General features: G+C 41.5%; 1 protein-coding gene across 3 annotated transcripts in view; it reads left to right on the top strand.

The window, feature by feature from the left end:
* LOC128734130 (cAMP-dependent protein kinase type I regulatory subunit) overlaps window positions 1-19,435 on the top strand; it is a 71,349-nt gene extending 51,914 nt beyond the window's left edge. For all 3 annotated transcript variants that reach the window (XM_053828158.1, XM_053828160.1, XM_053828161.1), the window contains 4 exons: window positions 8,036-8,395; window positions 16,088-16,307; window positions 16,374-16,528; window positions 16,657-19,435. In XM_053828158.1, coding sequence (XP_053684133.1) covers window positions 8,036-8,395; window positions 16,088-16,307; window positions 16,374-16,528; window positions 16,657-16,878 — 957 coding nt within the window. In that variant the 3' untranslated portion in view covers window positions 16,879-19,435. The remainder of the gene's footprint in view (window positions 1-8,035; window positions 8,396-16,087; window positions 16,308-16,373; window positions 16,529-16,656) is intronic.
* The last annotated feature ends 2,616 nt before the right edge of the window (window positions 19,436-22,051 follow it).

The raw sequence follows: 22,051 nt of genomic DNA on the forward strand, positions 1-22,051 counted from the left end.
CCTGTAGCTCGTGATTCATACGCCTCCGCCACTCTCCGCTTTCAGTTTGTACTCCGCCAAATATCGTCCGCAGCACTTTCCGCTCAAACACGGCAAGGGCGCGTATGTCCTCCGTAAGCAGCGTCACGGCTTCAAGTCCATAAAGAACTACCGGTCTAATAATGGTTTTGTACATTGTTAGCTTCGTGCGGCGGCGTATGCTTCCTGATCGTAGCGTTTTACGAAGGGCAAAGTAGGCCCGATTTCCCGCTTGGATGCGCCGCTGGATCTCCTTACTAGTGTTGTTGTCCGCGGTCACCAGCGATCCCAAATACACGAACTCTTCTACCACTTCTAGTTCGTCGCCGTCAACGGTTACCGTCCGTGGGAGGCGCGCATTTGTTTCCTTTGAGCCTCTTCCTTTCATGTATTTGGTCTTCGACGCATTTATTTTTAGCCCAATTCTCCTAGACTCCGCTTTCAGTCTGGCGTAGATTGCCTCCGCCGTCGCAAAGTTCCTGGCTATGATATCGAAGTCATCTGCAAAGCCTAGAAGTTGGCTACTCTTGGTAAAAATCGTGCCTCTCGTTTCAATGCCCGCTCGTCGGATCACCCCCTCAAGAGCGATGTTGAACAGCATGCAGGATAGACCGTCACCTTGTCTCAACCCTCGTCGCGTCTCGAAGGGACTCGAGAGTGTCCCAGAGATGCGTACGAAACACATCACTCGATCCAATGTAGCTCTGATCAGTCGCGTCAGTTTGTCCGGAAAACCGTATTCGTGCATTATCTGCCATAGCTTGTCTCGATCGACTGTATCGTATGCTGCTTTGAAATCGATAAAGATGTGATGTGTGGGCACGTTGTACTCCCGACATTTCTGCAAGATCTGTCGGATAGTAAACATTTGGTCCGTAGTTGCGCGAGCCCCCATGAAACCCGCCTGATAATTCCCTACGAAACCTTGTGCTATCGGTGACAGCCGGCGTAACAGGATCTCTTTACCTCTTTACAGACTAAAGTATTAATATTTTTTGAAACGGTCTACAATTGATGGAGGGGCGGTAGGGGAAAGTAATGAAAATTTTTTTAAAGTGGGGGCGTAAGAGCGGGAAGGCGAATTTCATGTCCGTGGCATTTTAGTCAATTCTTCATTTATGGGCAGACTAGTCTTTTATATATCGCATAATTTACCTACTTATTTAACAAAACTTTAGCATGTAAATGCTGGCATTCGAACGATAGGCATACGGACTTTAGACATAATGGACGGTAAGCATAGTGGACGTTAGTAATAATGGCCGAATTTCAACAACTGTCACAAAAGACCGAAATTGTAACTCTTATTTGGTCGAACCACGAAAGGCCAAATCTTGGCTGAACCTCACCGAAAACTAACTCTACTTGGGTGCATGCATTCTCCTAGGTTTACTGACTAGTAGGGATTATTCCTTAGTTGAGTCCGAACTAGCGGTAGCGAGTCAGGACAATATATACCCAACATTTGAGCAAGTCAACGACCGCGAATACTTTCTATAACATTCGATTCGGCCATTCGCGTTTCAATCATTTGTGGTTCCCAAGGGGTTTCCAATAGCAACGATTACTACGCACCGTAGAAAAAAGTTACTTTTGATTACTTTACTGATTACCTCTGATTAACAGTAATCAATCTCTTGTGATTACTATAAATTAATCATGATTACCAATGATTACTTAAGATTATCATTGATTACTCTACAGATTACCATTGATTACCTAATTAATTCGTAAATGATTACAAAAGTAATCTCTGGTTGCTACGCACTTATACGCCTTACTGGAAACCCCTTGGTGGTTCCACTAGATCTACTATGCCATTTGTTATTCCGTCCAATTGAGTTTCGGCCATTCGATGATAATCCGATTCACCCTATATGTAATGCTTTTTTAAATTGAGTCGATTGGACTTTTCGTCCATCGTCCATTATAATCATCTGGATAGACCAAATTCAAACAAAAGCTCATTTCTGAATACACCCTTTTGAAAAGTTACTCTTGACGAAAACATCAAGTTTAGTGGAAAATGTGAGGTTAATACATTTCACCGTATTTTATAGCCAGTCGGCCATGTAATTGCCATCGGTGTTCTTCTGGATTCTAAGCTCACGTATCACCTACACCACGTCGCCTTGATATCGAAAGCCACAGCTTGGCTTCATCTCCAAAAATACCCGAGATTTTAAGGACCCACGCTGCTTGAACTTATTGCTCCTTAATTCACCCATTACTGGAAAATTGCAACTTGGTTCGGTTTCCACATCAGTTGTCGTATAATTTGTGAATTGAACGTGTCCAGAAAAGATTCGTCCGACTGCCTGATCTGCCTTGGCGAAAGCCTGCTAACCTACCACCCAGGATACGGTTCGATTTCGATGCGATTTCGATGCAGTCTACTCGGTAAAGTACCCTTCGTTCAACTGGATTGCTACACTCTGTTTTTGGTTTGGTTACCTATTACCGCTTGTATTAGGACCTTCGAAATAACTGAAGAGTTATTTGATTTTACTGAACCAACACAGGTTTGGAACAAAATATGAATATTGGATATTAAATTAAATTAAATACTATTAAACACGTCTTTAAGACTTGACTTAAAACTTTGGATCAACTTTATTGTGACGTTTTTCTTCATATCTTCTTCCGATTTTACTTCCTTCATGTTTTCAAAGTGCTTCCTTTATGACAGTCCAGTACTTTTCAAGAGACCGCTGTTTCAAAGGTATTTATCTTTATTATCTTTAATTGTTGCAGAGTAAGGTAAACCTTTTAAATTACTACAACTAGTTTTTAAATCAGTTCTTCCTATTTGTACACTTTATACATAAAAACTAATTTTAATTTTGCTGATATTCTCTATTGAACCAGGCCATGCAATCTCGCCGAAATATTATGAATGTGTTACTGTTTTTAATTTCGTTTGGAAGTAGATTCCAATAAGCAATGCCCGTAACAAATGTAGTATTGCTGTAATGCGCTGTATTGTACTGCGGAATTAAAAAATTTCTTGTTTGAGAGCTTCGAAACGCATGTAACTTATTTTTTAAATATTGAGGAAAAACTCTTATAAAACTCTTCAAATGGACATCCAAGTAAGTGCTTTTGGAGGTGGCTAACTCGGGAATACCTACTAAGATTATAAACGTACCTGACATAGCTATTCAGTGCAACGCGTAATTTATTGAAAGCTCTTGCGGAAACATTCAAGAGGAACTCGGCACCGTAAATAAAGTGTGGAAAAATTAATGATTTGAATAGTTTCAGTTTCACATCAGATTTAGGCATACTAGACGTTAGCCATAGGTGCCTTAGAACATTGTACACCTTGGAGCACATAGTGTAAAGGTGACTGTCCCAATCGAGATCAGAGGTTAGAATGAAACCGAGGTTAGAACACTTGTCAATATAGTCAACAGTGCTCGGGCCAAGATATATGGTCGGTAACAGATTACGATTCCTATTCCTAGAAATAAACATCACCTTAGTTTTTTCAACATTAATAGTTAATAGGTTACCTAGTGACCAACTATTAATCCTTTGTAAATCGTGATTCAAGAGTCTCACCATCTCTTCAATACGAGAATCAATAGCGCATAAATATATTTGGACATCATCAGCGTACATATGTATTTTACAAAACTTGCCGGTAAGTCGGTAAGTCGTTAATATACAGTGAAAATAGTAATGGACCCAATATGGAGCCCTGAGGTACTCCAGATGTTATATTAACAGAACGAGAGTTAATCCCATTGACTGAAACAACTTGAGATCGGTTGGATAAATAAGATTGAATAAGACGGAAGGAGCGACTAGAAAAGTGCGTTCGGTGCGTTCGGTGGATTAAATTCTTAAATTCAGTTTTTCGTCACATCTCTAACAAAGCTGTCTGGATTCCTCTTGAAAGCTTGAATTACCTGCTCGTGTTTCTTTACATTCGGAGATCTATTTTGGTCACTTCTGTCCTGAAGTTTAAACGCTCCTTGTACCGGTTCATAACACGACTTACTATAGATTGTACCATTCCCAGCTTCTTGCCGATGACTCGTTGAGAAAGATCCAAATCTTCGATGCACGTTCGCAAATTTTGCTTGCCTCGCTGCAACTCCGGACTCCAACTTCACGAAAATTACACAGCTGCAACAACAATGCCCATTGGAACTAATTGTACTCCAAATTTTAGCACAATATACTCAGAGGGTAAAAAGTTACAGTCATTAAAAAATGATTCAATTAGATTCCGGACACCCTTCTACTGTTGGAGTCAAAGGGTCCATGTTACTAGATCCGCAGGTGTTCTGCACTCTAACAACTAACTGCAAAGTCTGTCGACTAAAAACCGAATACCAGGCTCCGAAAACGGATTGTAATACTGAGCAAATGAAGTCTGATTCTAAGTCATATCCTGCAAAGCCTTCGTCTCGTTATCAGTATAAGTTTAGTTATCATTGAAGCATCCAAATTTTGGTACATCATTTGATTTTAGGCTTACAAATTACGTGTATTTTTTACAATTTTCTCCGATTTCTCTTTTCTTATATTAAGAAGAATTTTTTTCAAAAAAAATATTGCAAACGTGCAAAAATATTTTGTAATTATTTTGCTTACTTCATGAGTTGTATATTTAGTGTCTATTTTAATCTTGACATGCTCAAAAACATAGCTACCAAAACAATATCATTCTGCAAAGTGCATGAAAACGTCTCAAACCGGCTCACTTGCCATATACCAGCCGATACGTGATTTTTTATGATTATTCATATACAATGGTAGCAAAGCAACTATTTCCGCAAGCTTATCCCGCTATCCACTTTCAACTTGAAGTTTCAATTGCGATAGGCTATGAAGTCACGGTGAAGTAGTACTTTCAGCAGCTGGCAAATAGATGTTGTGAATGTGCACTACTAACCTACTCCGTTGGAGGTTCTGAGTGCAATACCTAGTACTCATGCAGTGAATGCTGTATGATGGGTATGGTATGGCACCAATGCTCCCCCGGTATGCATGCATGGAAGCCAGCAAGCAAGCAAGCAAGTAAGCAGTCAAGGAAGCAGACTGGTATGACACTTGAAATGTAAAGATAGAGCTATTCAACAATAGCATTTGAAAGCAACTAAGGATGTGAACATAATTGCTAGAACTGTTCGATGCATGTGACGTATTGCGTTCAATTAAGCATGTTATCCGGCAGAGACAGCTGCCGGAAGCGGCGTGAAGTGTGTGAGTGTGTGTGTGCTAGTCCGAATGACAGGTCATCTGGTTATGATTGTATAATAATAAAGCATTGGTAGGTTCTATCACCTTGTCTTATGTCTTAAATGTCTTATGACCTTTTTCTCTAATTGCCATAGGTGAAGGTGAAGGATAACCTCTAGCTAATTACTGAGCAGATATCTTCTTTAAAAAAATATCACGTCTTCCGGATCATTAATAATCCTACGAAGAGTGGTGCTACCAAGGCAATTTCTGAAATGATATATTCCGATCACACAGAACAAACTGTGATTAATAAAAAATTCCATTTAACTTTCTCTTTATGGTTATATCTTCCCGTTTCGTGCTCGTGCTTCAAGTCGGGTTGAAAAACTCGGAAAAGTATCTGCTACCGGGATCGATTAAACAGCAGATGTGTGATTTTGCGCATCAATAGGAATACCCCAGAAATTCAGTGATAATATCAGACTTCTTAACAACTGATTAGAAAAGTTGCAACAATTTTGCCACTTAATCACATAGGTTGTGAACGATTGCATGCTTCCTCCCTAATGAGTAGCTTTTAACCGACACATCTTTTTGCTCCCAATCGCCCCGTTTGTGAACGTGAATCCTTTATATAGAGTGCACCCCATTATGGCACCCTTGTGTTTGTCCGGAGATAAAGTTTATATTCAATTTCCCAGTGCTTCCATTTCACTGAACTGGAAGTTCCTTGCCATCAGGTTCATCTACCGTTCATCGTTTCTATGGCATATTGCTTTCGTACAACAGTTTGCACCTTATTGTATATGGCAAAAAGAGAATTAAACCTCCTGTTGAATATCAATAATCTGCAAACAACTCTCAGCATATAATTTATAGCTCTACATATACTTACTGGCGGGAAATCGAACATCCTTCACAAGAGTTCCCATTGTTTCACACCCGTTTTCTGTATATCGATATATTATATTCAAATTAGTTTACTCTGCGGTTGGATATGAGCCTCAAACAATTAGAAATCGCGCGTTTCCATAATTTAAACTAATTGTACAAGCCATTTACGGTTAGCTGATTACCATTTAGCAAAAAAACTGCAAACAGATGATACTATTCCCAGCTAAATTGTTCAAAGTTTAATCAGAGATATATGTAGTGTAGTTAAATGAGTGACAGTGACGTTGTCGCTAGCGCACGGCTGTTTGTAGTTAGTTAGTGGCGTGGATGTTAGCCTGGTTCAAATTTTAAAGCTGTGGCATGTTATTTTTTTCTCCCGACTGTTTCATGGGATATCAGCCATCTTGTGTTCGAATATTGGTAGAAAAAATTGAGTTCTACACTGCCCCAGTGCTAGCTGAAATCGTAATTGTGTTCTACATCCCAACATTTGGCTGCAAAATTGTTCAAAAAATAAAAGAGACTTTTTTTCATCAAATGTGAATCAGCTTACCGCATACCTATATGGTAGCGAATCATATGTCATCGCCGTCCTTTCCTCGGTGTTATGGGAAGAAAAATGGTTTCGATGGGACCATCGCCAACTGGTTCATTATGTACGTTTTCCGCGAAAGCGATGGTACGTACCTACCTGCATACCATCTTGCTTCGTACCGCCCAACCGCGGCACCGGATGGAAGTAGGAAGTACTCCGGTGCCCTTTATACACATTGTCTGCTGCCATCAACAGTAAAGTGTTCGCGTTTGGAAACCCCTCAGCAGTGAAAGTTTATAGCATCCAGGCGGAAGTAGTGCAAGGAAGGTTTTTCTTGTGGTACCTACCGCCGCTGAATTTACTGTATGACAGAGTGCTTTGCTGTGGCGTTGAGATTCTATTATTTCCATGCATAATTTAGCGATGATAACAACGAGAGAGTTATTTGAGTATTTATTTATTTTGCTCATAACAAATCAAATTCAACGACGTTTGGCGTTGATTTCAGTATTCTCGAGCGTTTGTTAAGTTAATATAGCACTTATTTGAAATAATATTGATTAATTTTAAGCAGCGTTTGAATTTAATTGGATTTCGACACAAACCATTTCCACAATGTCTGTAGGAAAATCGTATTTTGTAATCTGTAGTTAATGTGAAGGACCAACTAAGGTCTGTGTTCAAAATAAGATGAAAAGACACTTTTTTGTTACACACATTACTTTCTTGGTTTTCCATCGTTTTTGTGATAAAAAATATCTAATTTTATTTAAGATGTGTCGATTGAGAAATTAAATATTTATCGTTTTTTTTGAGATGCTGTGTAAATATAGAATATCATTAAATTTGGCAGAAAGCCAAACAGAAAATTATTATTCGTAGTGTTTTCGTACATTTTGTGTTCTCTCACATGGATTTTATTTTCCACAAGATGTACTCCCCAATGCCAGGTTTTCGATTCTTTTTTGCTATCTTCTGATAGAGTGGAAAAAATAGATTACCGCTTTTACAAATAGAACACCGCACTATCTGTAACTATCATCGCATCGGCAAGGCACATACAGACCCATCAACGGAAATACATTTATATAAACTTTCTCCCGTGGCAGTCATTGTTGTCAATATGTATCCTTCCAATTTGTGCTGGATAATTTGTGGCTTTTGTGGTTCACGCTTCATTTCGAAAGCCACGCGACGCGATGTGGTAACTAACGCTAACCTCAGGCACCGTGGTATGGATGGAAACTTCGTTACGACGCTGTTACAGCAGTTACAGCGACAAACGAATATGTCGCACTTCGTATAATAAGATGCTTTTTATAGATTTGATTCATAGCTTTCCGGCTTATTACAATTGCTAATGAATCCGCATTTTTTTTTCTTCATTTACAGGAGCAAGCAAAATTGGACGCCAGCAAGCAGGCCGCCAGCCCGGATGATCTAGACGATCTCAGTCCGATGCCACAAACGGCCGTTCCGCCGGTTCGGCGGCGCGGTGGAATCTCAGCCGAACCGGTTAGCGAAGAGGACGCCACGAGCTACGTGAAAAAGGTCGTCCCGAAGGACTACAAAACGATGGCTGCGCTGTCGAAGGCGATCGCCAAGAATGTACTTTTCTCCCACCTAGACGAGAACGAGCGGTCGGATATTTTCGATGCCATGTTTCCGTGCAATTTTCTTCCGGGCGAATCGATCATCCAGCAGGGTGATGAAGGAGATAACTTTTACGTTATCGACATTGGTGAGGTGGAGGTAAGTTGCGATTTTGAAGATAATGAGAATAATGTACAAACATTAGGTTTAATCGTTCAATTGATTGCCTGGGTTCATTGATTACACCATTGTTGTCATCGTTTCTTGACTTGGTTAAAAGAAGAATTTCAAATCACTCTGCAATGCTTTAAAACCTCAATCAAATATGGGCCCGATGTGATTTCTGAGTTGTAGAGCTTAGGCAAATTATTTACCTAAACTGGATTATGAGTTAAAGAAACAAAAGGTGGGCAATGTGGGTCCTTAAAATTTAGGATAGTTTTGGAGATGAAGCCAAGCTAACGCCTATACATATTTTAGTAGCCGAGAGCCAGGGTGGCTCTTACCTTATCGAGAATTCCTCTCCATTGTACTCGGTCCTGGGGTACTCATCGCCAATTCTTTGCGCGTCTCGACACAAACAAGTCGGCTTCAATTTGATCGAGCCATTTGGCATGTAGGGCCCCTTTATTCTTGGTGCCGGAAGGGTTCTTGCAGAGAACGGATTTCACTGCACAGTCGCCCGGTATCCTTGCGACGTGGCCGGCCCACCGTAGTCTCCCAACTTTCGCCAGGTGGACGATGGGAATCTCTCCAAGCAGTGCCTGTAGCTCATGATTCATACGCCTCCGGCACTTTCCGCTTTGCGATTGTACTCCGCCTAAAATAGTCCACAACACCTTTCGTTCAAAAACGGAAAATGCACGCATGTCTTTCGTAAGCAAAGTTACTGTCTTAAGTCTGTTGAGGACCACCGGTTTGATTAGCGTTTTGTATATCGTCAGCGTCTTGCAGAGGGAAAAGTAGGCTCGATTTCCAGCTTGAATGCGTTGTTGGATCTCCTCACTCGTATTATTGTCGGCGACCAGACCAGACCAGAGATCTCAAATATTCGAACTCCAAGCTGACGATTTCGAATACAGCCAAGCTGACGTGTTGCTTCCCATGTCAAGGCGGTGTGGCGATAAAATGTGACACTAGAATCCAGAAGAAGAGCGAGGTTATTTCATGGTTGCCTCTCTTTAGTCTCTCTCATGATAATTAAATAAAACTCAACTGGCTTGCAAATACGGTAAAATGTCATATCCTCACACTTCACGATGTTGTTTACGAGCCAATGTTGTCGATGCCTACCAGCAAAATCATCGAGCAAGGTTTGTAAGCAACAGCAACCCTCTATAGTCCGAACTGCACTTTTAGAGTACTAGAGGAGACTCACATCCTAGAAACTTACCTCGGACGATCAAGCATACAAAACACCAAATTCACATGCACGACAGACACAGGGCTCAGCGAAGAAAAAAACATACAAAGCAAATCATTTTAAGGTAATAATATTTATATGCGATCATACATCATTGGAAAGGTGCGGTACAAGTAACTATTTAACCGGAAGGTAATATTGAGGGTTAGTACATAACTTCCTTAAATCTATTACAAGTAGAATGAGTCACCCAAATTTGAACGACAACGAAACCTGAATTATTTAAGCAAAGAGCAAATTGCATCCCTGTCAATAGTCACTGTCCGTGGGATATTTTGGATATTTTCTCCAAATACTTGCAAAAATGGAAAATTTCTCCCAATGCAATAAACTATTTTTCCTCATAAGCCAAGAGCTTTGTCCCTCAAGCCAAATAATAATGACATTATCAAAATGAATGGAGCTGCTTTGATTTAGACCAAAATTTGAGTTAGACCAAATTAAATATTTGGGATTAAATTATGACAAAAAAACTCACTTTTAAAAAATGTAATGCAAAATGTAATAAATATATGAGATGTTTATACCTACTTACTTTTTCGGCGACAATCCGTTTATCTAATCCAGGCCGAATTCAGGAGCCGTCCCCACAATACTCGGTCTTGGGCTGCCGCTCTCCAGTCGCCCCTAACACCCGCTGTTCTAGCATCATCGTCAACAGCGCTCATTCAATGGGTACGGGGTCTGCCTCGAAGTCGTCGGCCTCTGTCGGGTTCTCTGCTAAATATTGTTTTCGCTGGTAGCTCATCCGACATTCTCGCTACGTGGCCAGCCCATTGTAGCCTGCCGTATTTTAATCGCATCACAATATCCGCATCTTTGTATACTTGGTATATTTCATGATTCATGCGCCTGCGCCACACTCCTTCGTCTAATATGCCGCCAAGAATTGATCGCAGGATCTTACGCTCGAAACCGCCAAGAGCTCGTCGGTCACTCTCTTTCAACGTCCACGCTTCGTGACCGTAGAGTACCACCGGGAGAATTAGATTAGTTTAGTTTTATAGAGCGTGAGTTTTGTACTGAGTTAGGCTACGGGACCTCAGCTGGCTACGTAATCCGTAGAAGGCCCTGTTGGCAGCCGCTATCCGCCTTTTTACTTCATGGCTTACATCGTTGTCGACATCTGACAACCGTACCACAACGTACCAAGGTAAACAAATTCGTCGACCGCTTCAAAAGTATCTCCATCTATCACCACCACAGTTTCAACACCCGAAGGGCTACCACGCCACCTTTACCAGCCACCATATACTTTGTTTTGGTAGAATTTACGATAAGCCCTATCCTCGCAGCTTTCTCGTTAAGATACATGTACGGTTCTTCCACAGCTTTACGGTTAACACCGGTGATATCAGTGTCGTCCGCGAACCCTAGGAGCATATGAGATTTCGTGATGATTGCTTCAAACCTAACTTCAAACTATCTAACGTCACAAACGAGTCCGATGTTTCACCCGCTATCCTGACGCTTGATTTTGAACCATGAAGGGTAGCACGTATTAGCTCAATCAGTTTTGTTGGAAAACCATGTTCAAGCATAATCCGCCACAGCCCATTTCGTTTACCTGAATCGTACGCCGCCTTGAAGTCTATAAACAAATGGAGAATCTGCAAGTTGATTTCCCGGAATTTATCGAGGATCTGTCGCAAGAGGAACATTTGGTCCGTCGTGGAGCGTCCCTCTCGAAAACCGCACTGGTATTCGCCAACAAAGGTTTTCTGCAACGGCCTGAGTCTGAAAAACAGGATGCGGGAGAGAATTTTGTATGCAGAATTGAGGAGAGTAATACGTCGATAATTGCTGCATTCGAGTCGAGTCGACATTCCAACCAGTCCGTAGGTAACTCCTCCCCAGTCCATACTTTTAGTATAACCTGATGGATTGCACAATACAACCGACTTTCAAAAGTTCGACGGGGATGCTGTCCTTTCCAGCTGCTTCGCCGTTTTTCAGCTCTCTCGCTGCTTTTCTAACTTCGTCCAAAGTTGGTGGATCCACAGCTTATCCATCATCCTCAATCGTTATCCTGTTTCTGTTAAGCGCTCCATCTTGTTCACCATTCAACAAAGCATCGAAATGTTATTTCCTACGCCTAGCCACCTCCGATCTTTCGGTAATCAGGTTCCCCTCCTTATCATTGCACATAACAGGAGTTGGCACGGTCCGGTTCCCTGATTCCGTTGATCATATTAAAGAAGCTTCTCGTATCGTGCCTCTGGAAGCAATTCTCCGCCTCCACAAGAACGCGATCCCAGTGCTGACGTTTCTAACGACGGTGAAGTCCCTTTTCGGCAGCTCTAGCATCTCGGTATCTCTCTCTGCTCTGGCGTGTCACAGTTGCAACCAATATGTGACTTCTGGCTCGGTTCTTCTCATCAGTCACTCTGCGTCAAACCACTCACTGGAGGTGGCTACAGCAGTAGTACCCAACACTTCTCGCGTTGAAGTCAGATCGCGTCGTAGATGTGCCTCTACTGTTCGTTCAGGTTCCCTCCGAGATGTTCACCGATCCGCTCATCAGTCTTCCGGGAGTACTCTGCTGCAACTCCTTCCGCTGATAACCGCCGAATGTTCAGTCGTATCTTCCTCGTTGGTTTCGATTTGAATACGTTGGACAACCGGGCGAGGATCTTGTTTACTACGAGATAGTGGTCCGAGTCGACGTTTGGTCCCCGGAAGGATCACACGTCTGCGACATCAGAAAAGTGCCGGCCATCAACAAGAACGTGGTCGTTCTGAGAGCAGGCCTCTCCATTAGGGTGTTTCCAGGTGTGTTTCCGAATGTTCCATCGTGCAAAATGGGTACTACAGCAGGATTAATTAGCCTCAGGCCATTGTCGTTTGTGGTAGAATGGAAGTTTTCTCTGCCAATAATGGGACGAAAGAACTCTTCACGTGCATTTGTATCCCCGATGACTATCTTTATGTCATGTCTTGGGGACTCTCCATATGCCATGTCGAGAAGATCATAGAGCGCCTCTTTTACATCATCGGGTTTGTCGTTCGTCGGTGTGTACACAATAGGACTGTAGTTGAAGAATTTGTCCTTAATTCTCGACACCTATAGACTGTCATTGATGGGCCTCCACCTAATGACACCTGTAGTAGATGTGATACTTGAATGTCGTGCCCGCAATAGGGTCTACTGCGCGGAATTCGCGTTCTCCCGTCTTCGGCAATCGTACTTCTTGGATGGCTGCAACCTCGATCTTCATCTTCTGCAGCTCTCTTGCCAGGATAACCGCGCGCGCCGGTTCAAGTAGGTTCCTGACATTCCAAGTACCAAGTTTCCAATAATCGTTGTCCTTTTTCTTATGCCTGGGTCCATACCGATTATCCGGTTGTAGTTTTTTTCCTGAATTTCTCCTAGTTTCTTAAGCATACCGCTTTACTGGGGCTGCGAAGCTCGCGGGGCTAGTCTCGCGGACAGGGCTGCTGCCTTGGGTATAGCTGGCGAGACACAGCGTTTCATAAGTCAGCCGCCCGCTCCGGATCAGTCGCTGTTGTATGCCGCCCCTAACCTGGGATACAGCCGCATACCTGGCACGGAACCACCGTCGTGAGCCGCCCCTAACCCGGAATAAGACGCTCACGACTGGCAAATCTGTTCCTTTTGCCAACACTCAGCAGATTCATGAGTGCCTCCTTCCCTGTCAGTATACGACCTTAGCATCCACCGGGGTTGGTTACCCGACCTCCAAGGTTGCTCGTATTCCAGCTGGTACCACGAGAAAGTAGGGACAGGAGTTGCTGGATAAGAAAAAGGCTAATGACCACTGTGGGGTACGCGAGGTACCGGTGTTACGCATTACCCAGCCATTTACCAGCCTATGAGATGTTTATATTCTCTCATAAACAAAAATTCTAGACTTTGTCTGGAAAAAAACTATTGATTTACAAACAAATTTTTAGACCGACAATGTTATATGCCGTTCCGATTTTGTGAAGTTGTATTACAAGGAAGAAGAGAAGATTCAGAATTAAATTTGAAAATGATTTTGAAGCGTCCTCCTTGGTTTACTACCTTAGAATTACATAGACTTACTGCTGGTGTTGAAAGCCTAGAAGCTACGTCCAACAAAATTATTTCAAATTTCCGACAAAAATCGTTGCAATCCTCTATTACGATGATTCTAGATCTCTTTATCTCACTAGCTGAGTGTCCGATCTTACACGGGGCGCCTTTGTCTCACAGCCACTTGTACATCAGTTATTGTAACCGAAATGCTTATAATGCAAAAATATAACGCTTTTTCCGCTTTTGGGCGTTCCTCCCCATTTGCCAGCTTCCCCTCCTTTGTCTACCCGGTCACTTGCACATCTGTTTTCTTTACGGAAATCCCAATAAAACCCTATAAAAAAGAGAAACAAAGACATTTTTCCTGTTTCCATGTTCCTCTTTTAACAATGGCCACCCCACCTATAGGAAATGTCTAGTTTTGTTATTGTATTTTTCTGAACACAACTTTTTATTTATTTATTAGTTTAGTACTGCGTCCTATGCGTATGTTCGAACTCCGGCTGAGAGAGGTTGTTAGAGTCAATAGGATCGTAGTAACTGGCGCTGCAATTGTCCTGTACCCTAACAGCTGGTTGCGAAGTCTGTCGTATAAAAACCGGAGGTCAAGTTTCGATAACGGAATGTAGTACCTAGGCTTTGTTTTGATTTGCTTACTGCGTCCTATCCTGAAATCTGAAACATGCCATATAAAGCTGACCATGAGAAAAACGTGGTGTTCTAGGATCAACTCCACACTGTTTGACTGATTGCCCCTGTAACTCAAATTGGGTCGTCCAACAATACTTTGCACTACTGTTCGAACACTTTTTATACAGGTCACTTTGATTCGGTGCATAATTACACATGGCAAATCCACAGCTGCGAGCATTGCAGATTAGTATTTCGTATTCTGATTTTTTTTGTTGTTACTCCCCTCTTCTTCTTTAGCAACCTTTTCACTTATAGGAGAACCGTGCAAACATTTCGGGGCCTCACCCTGTTATGAACCCCCCCCCCCTCCTTTTGTCAACCCCTTCAATTCTGATTCCCTTATGTCAAGGAACATGAATGCCAAGTTTGATAAACAACGGTCAAGGCGTTTCGGAATTATGCCTCCCGCCCTATTAGGGACCCTCCGCCTTCCTGTTAGGGAACCTCCACCCCTCCTTTTTGTTAACCCACCAGTGCTGTTTCTCTTTTGTCAAGGAACATGTGTGCCAAGTTTGATGAAAAACCGTCCAGGCGTTTCGGAGTTATGGCCTCCCCCCATTTTTATCAACCCCCCAATGCTAATTATTCCTTTATATCAAGGAATATGCGTGCCAAGTTTGGTGGAAATCGCCGTTTTGCCGGCAATTGATTCATACGCCGCCTTGAAATCCACAAACAGATGATAAGTCTGCAAGTGGTACTTCTGAAATTTATCTAGGGTCTGTCAATCTGTGCAATAAATAATTGCTGCTTCTGACGCTTTGACTATTTTGTAACATACATAACATACACTTATTATAAAACAAGCTAAGTGGCTAACCTTACGCCTGTCTTTTGTCTCCTAGCATCTTGTACATCGGTTTTCTTTCCAGAAATCCCTATAATGAAAGAGAAACAGAACCTTTTTCCTTAAACAACATATAAAACTTGACATTAATGAGCTTTTACTACTTGCACACGCTAAAGCGAGTGCGTAGCAAATTTCTCCAATTTTCTGCAATAAATTCTAATGATTCCCTCCGCATGCATTGGGTGGCCAGCCGTTCGGCGTTGCAGCGGCCGTTATTTAAAAAAAAAATCTATCCCGATTCCAATGCAAACAACCACCGTGGGAGACGCGCGCGTTGAAAGCAATCCCCCTGGTCATGTCGGGTAAAACACGGTTGGCGCATTGATTGATCGATTTGCCTCTACCTCTATAGACAGCCAGCCAGCCAACCAGCCAGCAGGATCGCGTCTAAAGCTGTCAAAGTTTCGCTCCCCATTCCGGGAGAAAGGTTATTTCCAACTCATCAAGCACCCTAATGTTTGTATCTGCTGGAAGGTTGATGCATGTCGGGCTTGTTTGTTTATGGTTTGTTGAATAGGTCAATCAGGCATTGTAAACACCGTTAAAATGTCTAGAAATCTAAATACATTTTCTCCGCATTTTTCTGATTCCCTGGGGAGGAGGCGGAGTTCAAGCAAACAAGCGAATATAATTAATTACTGTTAGCATATATTGGGGCGTTTAAAGTAAAGCATGATTGAATAATTGTTTGGGTAGTTAGACTGGTTTACAACCTGCTACAAGCATCGTGATTGATGTGTTTCAGCGAAAATGACGTGTGAGATAATTCAGGGTTCTTTTGCAGATAAATAATTTTTGAAATCTGAAAAAGGACTACTTCCAAAAACAACCTTACATTGAGTATCTACTCTTTTCACTTTGCAGGTTTTTGTAAATAACGAGCAAGTGACGACGATTGGTGAGGGTGGCAGTTTCGGTGAGTTGGCGCTGATCTACGGAACACCACGAGCCGCTACGGTACGTGCCAAAACCGACGTCAAGTTGTGGGGTATCGACCGGGACAGCTACCGACGAATTCTGATGGGCTCCACCATTCGAAAGCGGAAAATGTACGAGGAATTTTTGTCGCGGGTTTCTATCCTGGGTAAGATTTGACGAAATCTTATTTTGGTCTATGATTTAATAGTTTTTTAATTAACAACCATTGCAGAGAGCTTAGATAAATGGGAACGACTCACCGTAGCGGATGCACTGGAACCGGTTACATTCGAAGATGGCGAAACGATCGTGAAACAGGGCGAACCAGGAAACGATTTCTATATCATTGTTGAGGGCTGTGCCACCGTGCGACAAAAGCGAGACGAGGTTGGTCAAAAGATTGATTAATTATTTATTAAAAAAGTTTTATAGCGAACGTTGTACAGTGTTAATCAATTTTTGTCCATCATAAAACTATGAGGCATTTAAAGTGGAACTTTGTTTCGATTTTGCAGAAAGAAGAACCCGCCGAAGTTGGTCGTTTGGGTCCGAGTGACTATTTTGGAGAGATTGCCCTGCTGTTGGATCGTCCGCGAGCAGCTACTGTCATTGCGCGGGGACCGCTGAAGTGTGTCAAATTGGATCGTGCTCGCTTCGAACGGGTGCTCGGCCTATGCGCGGATATTCTCAAACGAAACATCACACAGTACAACAGCTTCGTGTCGCTATCGGTCTAAATATCCAATCACACGAGCAAACATACAAATGAAAGAAGAAAAAAAAACTACAAACTGAAACTGTATGAGTAATTAAAGGAAATAACAGCGAAGCAGTAAATAAACAAAACTCTATAATTTATATGTTAGCACACAATTTTTGTTGATATATTGTCTCTCAAATAATTAACGGAATAGGTTTTTTTCTGCATATGATAGTTTTGACAAAATATGTGCTCTGCCACAACATTTACTTAACACTTAATGCTCTATATTTAGATAAAATAATAGCACACATTTAAAGTAATATTTAATTTTTTCATTTATTTCAACCATTTAGTCGAGTAGCATATGTTATTAATATTAAACAAAATATTTCGCAGTTCAGCGACTAAGAAGAGGTACACTTAAAAACACATAATAAGCCGCGTCTCTACAGCAGTTGTCTTATTCTCATTGTAACATTTATTAGTGTAAATTTGGATTATATATGTATTGAAAAAAAAAACAGAAAGAACAAATCTATATATAATAAAATTACTGTAGCTCGAGCAACTGCATGAAATTACATTGAATCAACATTGAGATAAATGATCATCAAATCATCAAATAACAACCAGAGCGTTGCAAAAAAAGAATATCTATAGCTCTACTGTTCGTACTATGACAAGAACGTAAACAAAAAAAACAAAAGTTGATGTCCGCTATGCGCAAAGAAACTTGAAACGAATACTAACCCGGCTTTTGAGACGTTGAAAGCGTTGAACAATAAAGCCACAGAACAGGGGTAATTACATAGAACAATATTCCAGCAAATTAAATGGTGCGTACGAAAAAAAATTACTAATTACAAGGTAAAAGCGGCGGGATGAAGAGAACAATTGTGAAAGGATAAAGTGTTCGATTGGGACTTCTAGTGAGTGAGTGAATGTTTCAATCGAGACGCTCTACGGAGAAATTATCAAAGCCAGATGCTGTTAGCAAATGCCAACTTTATTAGGGAAATTTTTGTTTAAAATTACACACTACGAAAACACCGCATGAGCAAACACGACGACACTCGTACTCAAGCATGCAGGTATCCAGCAAAGTATATTCACTGGCAAATGTTGCCGTCAAATTAGGATGTTGGACGACGTTTTTAGGATTAAAGTGTGAGTGGACGAATTGTGGCCCACAGAATGTAGGTGCGCCTAGATGATAAGTTCTCCGTTTTAATTGTTCAATGTGTGACAAAATGGATGGGTACTGTTGTTTCGGCACACTTAATGCATAACTGTAATTTCATGTTTGGTAAAGTAAGACATGGTCCGGATATATTTTCTACCGTTAGCCTAATTTATTACAATGTCCTTGGTCCCGCGTGAGAATGGATATGTTCTACCGTTTTGGTAATAAATTCGGAAAAGTTGTAATTTTGCACAATTCGATCAGAATCCCTGCACACCAATCTCTCTTCTTTCTATCAATGTATATCAATGCCGTTTAAATGACAAATCCTGTGCATGTGAACAAGATCTTGCACGCAAAGATAGGATTAAAAATATAATACAAAAAAAAACGATCACAACTTTTAAATACAAGCTGGAATCTTCTTGCTTTTATATGCGTACTGATTTCAACTACATTTATCTATATACAGACTAACATAAACTATATACTGTAGCGAAAATCGACTAGTAGAGCAAGCAAGAAATTTTAACATCTACTTTATATTTACTAACCCAAAAAAATATGTTCTTATAAAATGATGTTGAACTTCATCACTATTTTTAGCAACGCAAAGTAAAGCGAAGAAGAAGCGGAAGAAAGTGTTGACTCGTCGTCGGCACCGGCGATGCAAAGGCAGAAAAAAGGCTGGACCTTTTCAGAGATACACACACACAGATAGCCAACTTTACCTACCTACCCTATAGTTAATGTCAAGTGAAGTCGTTGATTCGTTAGATTTGCTTCGTTACTCTGTTGCGCTGAATTTTTATTTTATATGTTTCGGATCGATGGAAGGTGACGTTCTCACATATCTTGGTCGGAAAATTACTTTTCTTTTTCATATTTTCCCCCCGCTGAAGCATGTTAGGAATATTTGTTTTGGATATTAAAACATCCTAAATTGTGTTCCCTAGCTTAAATATACGAAATTTCCAATTACATAGCAGAGTTATCTGCCCATTTCATGCCAAGTAATACAGTAGTGTTAGAAATTAAGACACTGTTGTATCTTGTAGAATGACTTCGGCGTAGTGGTATATAGAGAAAAAAAAACTTTTTCTTGATTTTTTCAGATATGTTTATCTAACTGTTACGTGTAATCTGTACATGTTCCCTTATATAAAACTTCGACTAGCGAGTAGTTTACAAATACAAAACAAAAACTCAAATTCAACAGCAGTAGCAAAGGCAAATCCGCATTTGGTTGGTACAGTTAGCTCTGTTTGGTTTGTTTCAAAAAACTTTTTTTATGTTAGAAAAATCATTTGAAAAATGGCAAAAAGTTCTATATTTAAAGAAAAAACAGTTTCATTTGTATCTTAGGTTCTAAGCAAATACGTACCGAAACTAATAAACATGGAAGAGATCATTATCGTAGCTGTTACATTAAAATGTGAAATGTCCTACACTATCGATTGTTTATCTATACAACATCGTAGGGCCATATTATTCGAGTTGAGTTGGTTGTATTTTATAAGTTGAGTAAGTTTCCTTCACTGAGCAGTCAGTCGAGTTACTCGAGAGAATCACACCTCGGTCTTGGTTTTTATAATACCGAAATAAACCAGTCGAACAAAATGATACTCGACATGACTTACATAATAGTGTGAAATCAATAAATTTCATCAATTGTAGAACCACCGTTTCAAAAAAATATTAATATTAATGCCTGACCGCATTTCAAGGTCAAAGACAAAAACACGAGTTTGGTCTATTTCATAGGAACCGAGCCTTTCTCTGAAAATCCGCGCTGAGAATCGCGGCTAACACGCTGACAGACGAACAGCGTCACGCGCAGTACCTTTTAAGTCGCAAGGGCCTGCTTAGTGTCGTCGTCCTGCCAATAAAAACAAGTTAGATTTAAACTTTTCGGTCGGTGGTTATTTACTGTAGACGGAGGAAGAGGCACAATTTGTGTCTAAAAATAACCCAACCACATACGTCGCTACTTTAACAAGGGGGTTACGCAATCTCCTTTTGTCCAGCGCCTCTGCGGTTCAGAGGTACATAGGTACCAGCGAACCACATGCCCTGGCGGGTGTTGTGGGTCCGGTTATAATCTTTGATTATAGCTTGGTTCCCGTCCCTCCATCAATTGTAAAATTACCTTTTCAAAAAAAAATATTAATGCCTGACCGCATTTCAAGGCCAAAGACTAAAACACGAGTTTGGTCTGCTTCTATCCTATGGATCTACACATCGTGATATGAACTCCACACTACGGCTGCCGTTTCAAGTATTGACCGCACAAGCGAGAAGTACAGAGCCCTTCGACAGTACGGATCGTTGAATTCCTTAGAAATCCGGAAAATGAATCCAAGATTACGATTAACCTTTGCAATAATATAGGAGTAGTGGTCTCTAATCGAAAATTGTGTGTCAAGCAGTGATGTTAAAAACCCAAAATCTCAAAACTCATCAAAAATCAAAATCAACTGTGAATCATGTCAGCTTGATCCTATGCATAAAAAATCACGCGTGAGTTTTTCTGTTTTCATAGCAAGAATCACAAAACTCACACGTATTTCTTCCCGTTCTCTCTCGTGCGATACGTAGCTGTGAGTGAGCATGAGGGAATGAATCTCTAAATAAATCGCAAACTTAAACTAAAACGCACATTTAAATTACATGTTTATTTAATTCTTATTAGGCTTGTTACTTTCTAGTTAATACAATGTCGATTCTCGCGAAGGAAAAACGTAAATTTCGCCAATATGTTTGCCATCTTAATTCATGAATGTGTGCTGCATTTCTCGTTGCTGATGTTTTTTCTGACGGTAGATTCTCTTTTGCACTCTGGTTCGTTGCATGAAATGCCAGCTGTGGAAGAATTAAACAAAATGCTCACAGCTGAATTTGGTTCACATCGCATAGCAACAGAAACATCGCGTATAATAGCGAGAGAAATTCATATGTGAGTTTCTCGCTTGTGATAAAGGTTGAAATTTCAGGTGTTTGGGATACGAACAACTTTGGTGGAGATCGGGTAAGCAACCCTGGTGGAAGCCAAGGTCGTATGCTGACTGGAAAGGAGGGCTCTTTCGAGCTTCGTTGGCCCTCCGGCGAAACAGGGGGTGGAGTAGCAGGCTTTGCAAGCCGTCACCACGAAAAATACTGAAGCACGGAACGACGAACAAGGAAATTCTTACTGGAACAATCGGAATAAACCTACGCGACGAAAAAGGACTATGGATTGGAAACTCGGGACGTGGAACTGCCGATCTCTCAACTTCCAAGGGAGCACTCGAGTGCTCTCCGACGTATTGAAGAGCCGCAAGTTCGACGTCGTAGCGCTGCAGAAGGTGTGCTGGAAGAGCTCAACGGTACGTACGTTCAGAGATGGACATACCATCTACCAGAGCTGCGGCAACACACACGAGCTGGGTTCAGCTTTCATAGTGATGGCCGAGATGCGGAAACGGGTGATTGGGTGGTGGCCTATCAATCCTCGAATGTGCAGGTTGAAAATCAAGGGCCAATTCTTCAATATAAGCATCATCAACGTGCACAGCCCTTACTTCAGAAGTACCGATGACGACAAGGATGAATTCTACGCGCAGTTGGAGAGTGAATACGACCGCTGCCCAAAACATGATATCAAAATCGACATCGGGGATTTCAATGCTCAGGTCGGCCAGGAGGAGGAATACAAACCGGTGATTGGAAGGTTCAGTGCACACCAGCGGACCAATGAAATGGGCCTAAGACTTATCGACTTTGCCGCCTCCAAGAACATGGCCGCACGTGGTACCTTTCTCCAGCACAGAATCCATCACAAGTACACCTGAGGTCACCGAATCAGACAGAATCACAGATCGACCACGTTTTGATCGACAGTCGGCACTTCTCAGCCATTATCGACGTCAGATCCTATCGAAGCGCTAACGTTGACTCGGACCACTACCTAGTGATGGTTAAAATGCGCCCAAGACTCTCCGTTGTGAACAACATTCGGTACCGACGCCAGCCTCGGTTAGATCTC

This window comes from Sabethes cyaneus, chromosome 2, assembly GCF_943734655.1.
Source record: "Sabethes cyaneus chromosome 2, idSabCyanKW18_F2, whole genome shotgun sequence".
Taxonomy (NCBI): Eukaryota; Metazoa; Arthropoda; class Insecta; order Diptera; family Culicidae; genus Sabethes; species Sabethes cyaneus.